This window comes from Octopus sinensis, linkage group LG20 (genome assembly GCF_006345805.1).
Source record: "Octopus sinensis linkage group LG20, ASM634580v1, whole genome shotgun sequence".
NCBI classification, from domain to species: Eukaryota; Metazoa; Mollusca; class Cephalopoda; order Octopoda; family Octopodidae; genus Octopus; species Octopus sinensis.
Genome location: NC_043016.1, coordinates 13,358,996 through 13,373,575, shown reverse-complemented (window position 1 = coordinate 13,373,575; position 14,580 = coordinate 13,358,996). Strand labels below are relative to the sequence as shown.

Here is a 14,580-nt window from a genome sequence, read left to right as displayed (position 1 = left end):
ACCCCGGTCGAACCGTCCAACTCGTGCTAGCGCGGAAAACGGACGTTAAACAATGATGATGATGATATTAATAATTTTCAGTCATAATCTGAAAACTGAGTTAGAAGCTTTATAAATATATATATACAGTTTGTAGACAGTGCACATAAATTGCAACTTAAATAGGAAAAAGGAGGAAGAAGTTTGGGAGATGTCACCTGTTGTGGAAACAAAGGCTTCCCTCTTTATGAGAAAGGCATATTATAAGAGTGCATGTGTAAGAACTGTGGCGCTGCAAGTTGGTAAGAGATGGTTATTTAATAGTCTTAAAAGGTAGAAAAATTGAATTTTGTGGAAGGAAGAATAGAGTAACTTGTACATTTTCCTCCCATTAATAATTTTGTTTCTTTATCTTGTTATTACAAAAGTTATATAAATGAAATACAAATATTTATAAATACTGCATTTCTTTTAGAGAATATATTCAACTAAATCAAACTAATTAGACAGGCATGTAATAAAAATAAATATTGATGTCAAATTTAGGCACAAGGCCAGGGGCTGAGTTGATTACATCAACCCCAGTACTCAACTGGTACTGATTCTATTGCTCTCGAAACGATGAAAGGCAAAGTTGACCTCAGCAGAATTTGAATCCAGAATGTAAAGATAGAGGAAATGCCGCTAAGCATTTAGGCCCGTGTGCTAACAACTCTGTTAGCTTGCTGCCATAGTATAAATAAATATTGTCTGTTAAGAGCAGAGTGATCCATTTGGGAGCCAGTGCTTAGTTCCTGCTTCAGAATGTTAGACATCTCTCAAGAATGGGACACTGACTCATTGACATTATCCTTCCCAGGTGAGTCAGAAACTATCCTTAATGCCAGATTGATGAACTGGTATTAAAAATAGTTCTGTTGAAGTAATTGTTCTCTGCAGAAACACTGGAAACTCCTCCAGTGAGTTTCAAGTCAAAGATATTGAAGACAAGTCTTCTTATTACCTTATATTCCCAACTGTTTTGACTGCAATATACAGATAGACAGAAATATTATTTAGCTATCATTCTAAAAAGGAACTGAAGTATAAATGTACCTGAATAAGGCGATTGGTGTGGTCAACTCTTCGTTGACGACATTTTGCTGCAGCTATCTTGTTCCTTTCTCTACGAATTCGTCGACGTTCTTCTTCTTCTGGACATAATCTACTGTTAAAGTAGGATTGCCCAAGGTCATCCTTTGGAGAGAAAAAAGAAAAAAAAAAATACAAAATGAATATGTAACAATGTCTTTTGCTAACATCTTTATATTAAGAATAAAAACTTAGCTAAATACAATAATGTTGATTATACAGATTAATGCCAACATTTATATATTCGGTCATCCCGTAAATAGTGCGATTTTTTAATACTTCTTTTATTTATCAAATTTAAGATAAACAAAGTTCTTTTTTTAATCTAAAATATACTCTCCTTCATTTTCTGCAATGTTCTTCCATCTGTCTGGTAGACTTGCAAGGCTCCTCTTCCAAAATTCACTTGTCCAGGATGAAAAATACTCCTCCAGTACAATTCTGACTTTGTCTACAGATTTTGTATTTTCTCCATCCAAATGATTTTGAAAACTGTGGAATAAATGATGGTTCCCATTCAAACTGCTCCAGCCTTTTAGAATGTCATCTTTGCCGTATGTGGCTGAGCATTATCCTGATGGAAGAACACCTTTCATCTTGAAACCAAAGATGGTTGTTTTTCTTCTAACACTGACTTGAATGACTGGTTAAATGACCAAATTCAAGCTTCTTTGCTAGTTCCTCAACAGTTACAATGGGATTTTGTTCTATCTGCAGGATCTTCTTGTTGAGCTCTACAGATCTTCCAGGACAAAGATCGTCTTCTGGGCTGTAGTTTCCAGCTCAGAATTTTGGGAACCACCATTGACACTAGCTTACACTTATTGTCCGATCCCCATATGCTGTGTTAATATTCCTCATACTTTCTGTTGCTTTGTTACCTTTATTAAACTCATAAAACAAAATACGCTCCTTTGTCACTTCCATTATAACTTTGAAAAAATAACTGTCAAAATCAAACTGCACTCTTCAAAACTTGCACTAAGAATAAGTCAGAGGTAAAATTACTACCTGCTTTTATAGCAAGCTGATGCAGGTAGTTTGTCCCATCCCCCTCCAACTTTTAGTTCATGCAATTGAAAAAAACCGCATTATTTACGGGATGACCCAATATTTCCATAACTTCAAATCAAAATAGTTTTCAAATGGCAGCAGATTTCCATCTCTCTCTAACACACACACACACATACAAACATCCACCCACCAATATGATCACAACCACAACCAATTGTACTATTTATGTTTTACCATTGAGGTACTAGTTCAGTTTTTGCTTTCAGAACTGTTCTGCATTCATTAATTAAAAAAAAAAACCATATTTGTAACTCCGTTTACTACAGCATATTCTTAAGTTTCTAGCAATAGTGGTTCACTCGAGGTTTAGCATAGAATTTTACGATTAGATATCATTCTTATACGAAACAGCTGTAGTAGCAAGCATAAGTGAAACCAGGTTTATTATAACCTTAACACAAGGTTTTTGATGATTTGTCTACTCTGTATTTTCATGAAACCTACTCATGTTGCAGCTTGCTATTTGATTCAAGTAAGAATACTTTGTAGTCACAGACATTTTCACAATGGCCATTCATGTTATGACTTGTTCTTGTTTTGCAGGGAAGGAACAAATCTTTACATAAAAAGATTCTTGTGCTTAAATGTTGCAGAGATGTTTGGTAAAAAAGGAGAGTTACTAGTTCAAAGCACCGGTGCAAGAGCCATGTGTAAAGCAATCACACTGGTGCCACATAGAAATAAGCACTCATTCTGGTGCCATGTAAAAAGCACCCCGGTACAGTCTGTAAAGTGGTTGGCATTAGAAAGGGTATCCAACAGTAGAAACCATGCCAAAACAGACAATTGGAGTTTGGTGCAGTTCTCCAGCTTACCAATTCCTGTCAAACTATCCAACCAATGCCAGCATAGAAAACAGACTTTAAGTAATGATGATAATGATGACGACGACTCATTGATGCTAATATTAAAAGACTGATGGTGAGTAAAAGTTGACTAAGTCACCAGAAGGCTACTGGCCAAGTGACTAATGGTTCACATCATATGTCCATTTTTAAAATAACCTTCCTGGTAGTGGATTAGTAGAATTGTTAGACTATCACACAAAAACACTGAAGCTCCTTAAGTTTCAACTTGAAATCCTACTAAGTTTACCATTGCCCTTCATTACTCAGGGGCCAATGTAACATTTCTTATAACCCATTCTAGTGCAGAAGGTTAAAACCCAACTTTCAAGGAGTTAATGAAACTATTTTCTTTTTTGTAGTTTTAGTATGAAAACTACAGACAGTAAAAGTTATTGACATTTAAACCGACTATACCTGGCCAAAGTGTTCAGCCTGGCCAGATTTGGCCTCTCATACAACATCTTTACAACATCACTCTAAAAATTAAGTTACTTCATCAAAATCTCATAGCTACAAGATAAAGCATGATTAATTCAAAACAATGTGAATAAATAAGCATCACATTTGACAGAAAAATGTGAATGCTTAAGGGTTAAACATAAAACATGTTTCTCCTCAATAATTTCTGTTCTCTTTTCTCTTTTACTTGTTTCAGTCATTTGACTGCGGCCATGCTGGAGCACCACCTTTAGTCGAGCAAATTGACCCCAGGACTTATTTCTTTGTAAGCCTAGTACTTATTCTATCGATCTCTTTTGCCAAATCATTAAATTACAGGGACGTAAACACACCAGCATCGGTTGTCAAGCAATGCTAGGGGGACAAATACAGACACACAAACATATACACACACATACATATATATATATATATATATATATATTATATATATATATATATATATATAATATATATATATATACATATATACGACAGGCTTCTTTCAGTTTCCGTCTACCAAATCCACTCACAAGGTATTGGTCGGCCCGGGGCTATAGCAGAAGACACTTGCACCAAGGTGCCATGCAGTTGGACTGAACCCGGAACCATGTGGTTGGTTAGCAAGCTACTTACCACACAGCCACTCCTGCACCTTAAGGTCAGCCCAAGGCTATAGTAGAAGACACTTGCGCAAGGTGCCACACAGTGGGACTGAACCCGGAACCATGTGGTTGGTTAGCAAGCTACTTACCACACAGCCACTCCTGCGCCTATTTATATTTCACTGTTAAGTATATTTCACTCATAAGAATTAGTCAACCTGAGGCTGTGGTAGAAGACATCTGCCCCAAGATGTCAGGCAGTGGGACTGAACTACAGTCATGCTGGTACCCCTGAGGAGGTACAACTTGCTTGCAAGTGGTGAGGTCCCTGAGTTTAACTAATTCGTTTTGTTGATTACGTTCTACCGTGGATCCACTGCAACGTCCCTTCAACCGTTTTGATATCAACCAGTCTGAGACTGACCCTTGTTCTATGATATAAACCTCCTGCTTTCGAAAGGACGTAATCAACAAAACGAATTTCCTGTTAATTTATGTTCCTAACACCAGCAACAAAGTTATTTTACTAAATTCTTCGTTATTTTCAAAATTAATGAGAACGAAGGCAGTGTATTTCGACATAAATATGGTGAAGAAAAAGGTTAACAACCACACATATTAAAAAACAAAAACAAGGAAGCCCCCAAATCATTACTATAAACCTATTAATACAGATCTCTATCTTCCTAATGTGGTGGTTCTAGTGTTGAGTGGTGGATATCATTCACAATCTACTCATTTGTTTTCTTTGATGTGGGTTCAAAGTTTCCCAGGGATGATTCTGCTTTTCATTACCATTTTTAACAGAGTAAGATAATTAATAATGGAATGGTTTTGGCCAACTTATATTTTCTGTGCACAAAGACAATGGTTTTTGTTGGCAAATCAGAAAAAATTTACTTTTAAAAGATAGCTGTATAGATGTCATACACCTGACACAGAATATGAAGCTTTGAATAATTTCAAAGTAGCTTTTCCCCACTAATTTTTAGGAAAGTCCATCAAGAAGAGGATACTATAAAACTGATTCATCAAAATCAATATATTATGGAAATAATGTTTAACCCTTTTGTCACCATATTTCTATTGAGATGTTCTGTGTCTGCGACGATTTCATCTCAATCGAAGGAGAGGAGCTTTCTCCGTCCGGGTTGCGGATCCGTGGAACAAGCTGCCAGACGAGATGGTAAAGATGCCGACGACCGCTTTGTTCAAAGCCTCCCTGGACCTCAAGTGGCCTGAACTCTTTACATGAACACCACCCAGTACTTAACTCCATGTCCCACTACATGGCCTTGCTATTTGCTTTTGAGCCAAATTAACTAACTAACTAACTAACTTTAAATATAACAAAGAATTTATTAAAATAACTTAGTTACCATTCAGCTAGTGTTAGGAACATAAATTGTGACTAAGCTTTGGTGGAAGATTTTAATTCAGAACTTATGAAAACAAGGCATTTGTACTCAGAGCCAGAGCCAGAGCCGGTTTCAGCCGGGTTGGTAACGAAAGGGTTAACGTTTTGTCCTATTCCAGTTTACATGTTTTAAAAAATTGTCTTTTTCTTTTGAAAACATTTGTAATAATAATATTAGAAAACTATTTTCATTTATTACACTTGACATGCACAAACACACAGACACCTTCATTTAACATCTATTTTTCCATGCTTGCTAGGGTAAGATGGAATTTGTTAAAGGCAGATTTACTACAGCCAGAGGCCCTTTTTATCACCAACCGATCACTTGTTTTCAAGCAAGGTAATATTTCTCCACGGCCAGACATGCTTACAATGGAAGACTAGAAATGAACAACACCACATGTATGACAGTGATGCTCATTTACAATCATCATGTGACATCAAGACAATGGTACACACAAACACTTGTGACAGGTTTCTTTGTTTCCAATCTAAGAAATTCACTCACAAAGCTTTGATTGTCCCGGAGCTAAGACATCAACTCAGGATACAGTGGAAACTGAATCCTGACCACATAGGTTACACACACACACAAGATACATAGTTTAGTTGTGGGAAGCACTAGAGTCTAAGCATCAACACATACAACACTTAGGACATGAGAAATGGTTAGGTACAACAGCATACATATATATATATATATATATATATATATATAAAAACGACAAGCTTCTTTCAGTTTCCATTTACCAAATCCACTCACAAGGCTTTGGTTGGCCTGAGGCTATAGTAGAAGACACTTGCTCAAGGTGCCATGCAATGGGACTGAACCCGGAACCATGTGGTTGGTAAGCAAGCTACATACCACACAGCCACTGCTGCACCTATATATATAGGTGCATGGCTCAGTGGTTAGAACATTGAGCTTACGATCGTGAAATTGTGAGTTTGATTCCTGGACCGGGCTGTGTTGTGTTCTTGAGCAAGACACTTTATTTCTCATTGATCCAGGTCATTCAGCTGTAGAAATGAGTTGTGACATCACTGGTGCCAAGCTGTATCGGTCTTTGCCTTTCCCTTGGAAAACATCAGTCAGGTGAAGAGGAAAGGCCGGTATGCATGGGTGACTGGCCTTCCACAAAGCAACCTTGCCTGGACTTGTGCCTCGGAGGGTAACTTTCTAGATGCAATCCCATGGTCATTCATGACCGAAGGGAGTCTTCTCATGTGTATATGTATATATATATACACACACAAAAATTAATATAAATAGCTAGGTACAGCATAATACCATAAAGGAAAAATTCAATCATCACTAAATGTGACCAAGAGTTCTGAGACATCTACATTGCTAGAAATAGAAGTAAAATACTCCTTGTGCTGTTAGAAGAGCACAAATGTATACACATGTGTGTGTATATATATATATATATATATATATATATACACACTATATAATAAATATGTATTTGTATTGCTAGGGTAACAACTTTACTGATTGATGAAAGGATTCAATACAGATTGTGAACTCAAATTTATTAAAAAAAATAAAATTATGTTTGACCGTGACATCAAGTGTTGCCTGTTGAAAGCAATGCTCAAGCTGTGAATCACAGTTGCATCAACTGGGACAAATAAATTAAAATACTCAAGGAAAAATTTACTCAAAAATGTATCAAATTCTACTGAAATTTAAATAAATTCTCTTGCCTGAGAATTTGATGATATTTCGAAAATATTTTCTTTTTACTTATTAACCATATATGGTCACAAAATTTAAAAAAGCATTTCAATGATATGTATGTATGCATGTATGTATGTACGTATATATGTCTTTTCATCTTTTGCTTGTTTCATTCATTGGGCTGTGGTTATGCCGGGGCCACTGCTCCTTGAAGGGTTAGCAGAACAAATCAATCCCAGTACATATTTCCTGAAGCCTGTACCAATTCTTTTATTTGTTTCAGTCATGTGACTGCACACCTTTGGTTGAACAAATCGACCCGAGGACTTATTCTTCACAAGCCTAGTATTTATTCTAGCGGTCTTTTTTGCTGAGCTGCTAAGTTACGAGGAGTAAACCATCAACATTGGTTGTCAAGCTATGGCAGTGGTGGTGGAGGACAAACACAGACACACAAACATACATGTATATATATATATATATACACATACACACACATGTATATATACGATGGGCTTCTTTCAGTTTCTGTCTACTAAATCCACTCACAAAACTTTGGTCAGCCTGAGGCTATATTAGAAGACACTTGCCCAAGGTGTCACGCAGTGGGACTGAACCCGGAACCATGTGGTTGGTAAGCAAGCTACTTACCACACAGCCACGTTGTGTGGTCACTTTTGCTGAACTGCTAAGTTACAGGGTACTGAGCACATCAAGCAGTGGTGGGGGACAAACACAAACAAAAAGATACAAATATGCACTTTTTTCCTCACTTGTTCCAGTCATTAGGCCGTGGCCATACTGGGGCACTGCCTTGAAGAAGTTTAGCCAAACGAGTCGACCCCAGTACTTAGTCTATCTAAGCCTGGCACTTAGTCTATCTAAGCCTGGTACTTAGTCTATCAATCTTTTAGCTGAACCACTAAGTTATGGGGACATAAACACACCAACACCAGTTGTCAAGAGGTAGTGGGGGGGACAAGCACACACACACACCGTTTGTAGAAAACAAATCCGAAAGAAGAAGCACACAGTATATATTAAAAATGGGTAAGTCCGGTTTTTGGGATTACCTTAGGTTTCCCGTCCGTAAAGCTAAACCCTTTATGGACTGGAAACTGAAGGTAACCTCATAAACCGGACTTCCCCATTTTTGACACACACACACACACTTGACGAGCTTCTTTTAGCTCCCATCTACTAAATTCGCACGCGGGGCATTGATCGGTCCCAGGCTATAGTTGAAGACACTTGCTCTCAAGGTGCCATGCAGTGGGACTGAACCTGGAACCATGCGGTTGGGAAACAAGCTTCTTTACCATACAGCCACACACACACATACAGAGGCTTCTTTGAGTTTCTACCTAGCAAAACCACTCACAAGGTTTTGGCTGGCCGAAGACTTTAGAAGAAACAAGGCCAAGGTGCCATGCAGTAAGGATGAGCCTGGAACCATGCTGTTGGGAAGCGAAATTCTTTACCACACAGCCAAGCGTTGTCGCTTGTCTGCAGCATTTGTGACAAAGAAGCAAAATAGTAAAAGTCAGAGCTTTTGACGATGCGAAAAGGAACAAATTAAATAATCTTTTGTATATCAAAAACACAAAGGTCCTTCGTGGGAAGTAAACAACGAAGAAACGTTAGTTTATAAATCACTGGTCGTGTTGATTAAAATACCATTTACTTCTTCTGATGATAGGTCTTTGTGACCGAAATATGTATATAAGGGTTACTAAATTCTTTTTGCATGGTAAAAAGCTCTCCCTATTCACTATGCAAGTAGGAAAAATAAATGAAACGAGAGGTTTTTAAACATTTTGCATTGTTAGGTGCATTCCTTGTTTCTCATTTCAATTATTCTACTTTTGTACTCTAATGCTTCAAGCAAGCTACAACGATCTTATGTATATATGTATAATTATATATATATATATATATATATATATGCATATATATATATATATATATATATAATATATATATATATATATATATATATTATGTGCATATTAAAAAATATAAATGAAATAACCATTTCAAATATTAATATAAAATGTTTTCGAAAGAAACTATACATTTATATACATAAGTATATATATATATATATATATATATATATTATAAATGTATATATATACCATACATATATATAAGGGGATTGAATATAAAGCACAATAATTGGAGTTTAATAAGCGGTGTTTTGTACTCAAGAATTGGTGATATTTAAAACTAAATATCAAAATTATGAGAAAAACGTAACCATTAGATGCTTAGCTCTCGAACAAAGCATACATTGTATTGTAGATATACATGATAATTATGAAGAAGTGAGTGCCACTAAAGAAACACCAATCTATCTATCTGCCTATATATACGCACATATAGAGTTCATATTCTTTATATACGAGTGTGCGTATAGATGTATATATGTAATTATACATATTTATATACACACGTGTGTATATGTATCTAGACACACACAGACACGTGCATGTGTGTCTATACACACACACACACACACATATATATATACCCCTCCACACATACGAGGTTACGTCGAATAAACACCGAACAAAGAACAAGAACAAAGTAACATCAAAATGGCTACCAATTAAGAAGAACCTGATTGTTGTTTTAGCCTAAGAAGTTAATTTTATCAGGTAGGAGAGACCTATGTCAGAATATATAACAGGAATTAAAAATAGGTAAAAGGCTTCAGCTTCCTTTAATACCGGTTTTAATTTGAATCATGTATTCCGAATCTGGTCTGCTACTACACAAAATTAGAAGCAGAATAGAGATGGCTATGTATAAAACGAGCAAAAATAGAAGCCAAAATTAACTCTTTATTTGTTCTTGGATGATATGTTATAACGACAAGAAAATAAACATCTAATGTTTCTAACATGGGAAAGGACATTTATGGAGAATGCAGAGAATGCATTAAACAAATAAACTCTTTTTTATTCCGACGCACTGTTCTACTGTTTCTCATTGAATTAATAACAATGACAGGCTTAACTAGAAAGAAAGCCTACCATCATTGGCAAGTGCGAGGAAGGCTAATGAAGACAAATAAAGAAAGAAACAAAGAAGTTTTGTTCTCATTCCAGCCAGCACTTAAAAAAAAAGAGAGAGAGACGACCTAAACGACTGCAATATATAATTATCACGGGGAGAAAATAGAAGTCTAGCTTAGTACAACAGTAGATTGGCTGTCTGAAAACTAGTATGAAAAAAGTTGCGTATTTTAGTCGGTCACCGACGGGTGCCCGAGGGGTGGGGGAAAGAGAGAGAGAGAGAGAGAGAGTATAATGACAAACGAAAATAATACAAACTAGAACTTTCAGATCTCTCTCTCTCTCTCGTTTAATCGATAAATCTGCGCACAAAGAAAGTTTAATAAAGTGAATAACCGAAAAAAGATTCACATGTGGTTATATTTATTTTAAGACTATATACATAACACACACACAGACATACCATACACATACGTTCATATGTTTACGAACTTTCGATGAATATACACAAAAAATATATAATATGATATATATTCATATTATATATATATATATATATATATATATTAGAAGAAATGAGGTAATCAGAAGATCGGATGGTTTATATTACAGATATTTATTTATATATTACAATTTTTACATATATATCATATCATTTAGATATATTTATACATTCATACATATATATATATATTCATACATATATATATATATATATTCATACATATATATAGATATATTCATACATATATATAGATATATTCATACATAATATAGATATATTCATACATATATATAGATATATTCATACATATATATAGATATGAATATATTTGTATATATATGAATATATATTATATATATATATATATATATATATACATATATATATATATATGTATGAATATATCTATATATATGTATGAATATATCTATATATATGTATGAATATATCTATATATATGTATGAATATATCTATATATATGTATGAATATATCTATATATATGTATGAATATATCTATATACATATATATAGATATATTCATACATATATATAGATATATTCATACATATATATAGATATATTCATACATATATATAGATATATTCATACATAATATATAGATATATTCATACATATATATAGATATATTCATACATATATATAGATAATATGTATATATATATATATATGTATATATATATATATATATAATATATATATATATTTTGTATATATACAAATATATCATATATATAATATATATATATATATTCATATATATACAAATATATTCATATATATATACAAATATATTCATATTATATACAAATATATTCATATTCATATATATATATATAATATATATATATATATATATATATATATATATATATATATATATATATATATTCATATATATACAAAAATATATTCATATATATTATACAAATATTGATATATATATATACAAATATATTCATATTATATATATACACAAATATATTCATATATATATTACAAATATATTCATATATATATACAATATATTGATATATATATACAATATATTCATATATATATATATACACAAATATATTCATTATATATATACAAATATATTCAATATATATACAAATATATTGATATATATATACAAATATATTCATATATATATATATACACAAATATATTCATATATATATATACAAATATATTCATATATATATACAAATATATTCATATATATATACAAATATATTCATATATATATATATATATTCATATATATTATATATATATATATTAAATATATATATATATATATATATATATATATATATATATACGCAGATACATGTACACAGTCATATTATTTATATATATATACGTACGTACGTATATCCAAAAATTCAGAAGATATTGTATATAGATAAAGGTTTACGTATAGTGTTAACTTCGAACCTAAAGATATTTTGTAGTATAGTACAATATAAACATACACACACGCACACATAGATCCTTGAGTCGATGGATTGCGGGGAGACACAAGGCATGTTATACAAATCTACCCAGTTATGGTGTCTCCATGGCAAGAAACTACTAGTAGTTCATATCTTTATGTTGTGTATATTAACTGATATTTATCTCTCACGAGATGGAACACGTTTTTGTTGATTCTTCTTTAACGGAATAGTAATCTATACATGTGTCGTTGGATGTGTGTATATACATTCACAAAACGCCATGATTTCATTTCTGTGTTAATGATAAGAACACTGAAAACAGCTCATGATCAAATTAGATTGCATCATGCTTTATTAGTTAAATCTTCTAGTCCACGGAGAATGAAAGAAAGACAGGAGAAAGAGAACATCTGAGAACAAACTGTTTAAACAAGAAATTAAAACAAACATTACTTCTTGTGAATAGGTTTAATTAAAGAACTATTTTCGTACAAATGAGGTCGACGTATAAATTTTATAGAAAGAGCAGTTGGAAATGTTGCCCGTTGTATCCCCACCACAAAAAAAAAAAACATAAATAAAATCGAAACTAGGTTGTTGACAAAAGCTTAAAGTAGAAAAGAACCCAGAAAACGGCAGGGTCATGTAATTTTTATGGTCAGAAACTTAAACCATGTGGGCACTTGTCGTCATTAAATGTCATTAAACTCTATGTAAGGAGACAAATTCTATTCAACGACTATTAATATTTACAAAAATTTTGATTTGAATGTATATAGTTTTTGTATTATCAATAATAAATGGAAATTTCTATTTTCACCTTAAGAGAAAATGGGAATTAATAATTTGTAGAATGCTAAAAACTATTAAGGTATCACTAAGTTTACAGTAGTTGGGTTAGTTACAAAATTTGGCGAAACGAATAAAAGATTACTACTACCAACACAATATAAAGAAAACAAGGAGTTTATTTACTAAAGTTTCATGTGTTATTTTGAATTAAAAAATGTATTGCTAGCTGTATATCTCTTTTTAGCTTCTTTCGTAAATGTAAATTTCGAGAATCTTACTTAAAAGCAGACTAGTTCAATGAGCTTCAAATGAATTAGGAATGAACTGCTGAACAACACATCAATACTAGAGTAAAGTTTATGGTTAAGACTATGTAAGGTACTTTAAAGCAAAATGTATCGAATCGGTTCAAACATAGAATCACTGAATAAGAAAGAAACAAAGTGAAAAATGTTTACAAATAAAGGAAGGAAAAAGGTGCCGTGAAAGATTACCTTTTCTTCTTTAATTTGACATTTAAGCACACTCACTTTTTTATCTTGTCTTGAGGAAGAACTGTATGTAGGGGATCCCTTGGAAGATGCACTGCTACCAGTGGACGAACGTGGTCTTTTAGTCTCCCATTCGGCATCATCAGAGTCGTATTGGTAACGATCCATGGACGCACCAGAATTTGCGGTGCCCGCGGAGTTAGATGAAATGTGCTCATTTGAACTAACTCCAACAGGCTCTACTATGGGTGGTACAAATCCACTTTGTGTGAGTGGATCTTGATTTGCTGAACTTACTGGAACCGATTGAAGTTCGATGAAGGCTTGTTCCAAGTTGACAAAAGTTGTTGGTGTTAACGTTGGTGTCGTTGCCGTTGTAACTCCGCAAACAAATCCAGGTATAGAGTATTGCTGTAAAATATCAAATGAAACCAAATTTACTAAGTAGTTAGTATCAAACATCTATCTTAATCATATCTACCTGTAGAAAGTGACATATGCATACATTCGCGTGTTGTGTGTTGTATATATATATATATATATATATATATATATATATATATATATATATATATATATATATATACCTTTCTACCATAGATCTAGCATCGGAGATATGGTATAAATTCTTATTCATCATTCAAAACAATTATAACAGAATATACATTTAGTAAGTTTAGACTTAGTATGCTATACTAATAGATATTGACTTCTAAGCTATCGTTTACTTTCTAGACAATTGGTTTTGAATTTTACCGAAATGAAACTGCATATTGTGGTGTTTTGTTTAATAAAACCTATGTCACGAATACTATGTATTTATTTAAGCTAGAGAGAGAGCAAAATTGGATTATAAAAGAAAAGTGATGAAATGATAGACCTTAGAGCACCGGTCGTAGGTAAACAAACATAAGAGCAGAAGAAAAAAGCGAAAACAATTGCTTATCGAAAAAACATTGGCGCGCAGCTTTTTTTTTTCTTTTTATGGAATTGTATTTACTTAGGATTAAATTCCTGCGATCGAGTAAATAACATAAGTTTTAAAACTAACCTCATAATGAGAATGTGTCTGATGCATGGATCCTCGCGGCCGATTATAACGGCACGATTCATTGTAAGAATTCATGT

General features: G+C 33.1%; 1 protein-coding gene across 4 annotated transcripts in view; it reads right to left on the bottom strand.

Annotated features, from left to right (window-relative positions):
- Window positions 1-14,580, bottom strand: part of LOC115222465 (fos-related antigen 2) — a 33,064-nt gene that overhangs the window by 17,135 nt on the left and 1,349 nt on the right. For 3 of the 4 annotated variants that reach the window (XR_005003257.1, XR_005003256.1, XM_029792670.2), the window contains exons 2-3: window positions 13,492-13,863; window positions 1,075-1,215 (exon numbers count right to left, since the gene is read on the bottom strand). Coding sequence is in view for 1 of the 4 variants with exons in the window: in XM_029792670.2 (XP_029648530.1) it covers window positions 1,075-1,215; window positions 13,492-13,863 (513 nt within the window). In the remaining 3 variants the exon portion in view is untranslated. Of the gene's footprint in view, window positions 1-1,074; window positions 1,216-13,491; window positions 13,864-14,503 lie in introns of all 4 variants that reach the window. The other variant, XR_005003258.1, reaches the window with a different exon arrangement.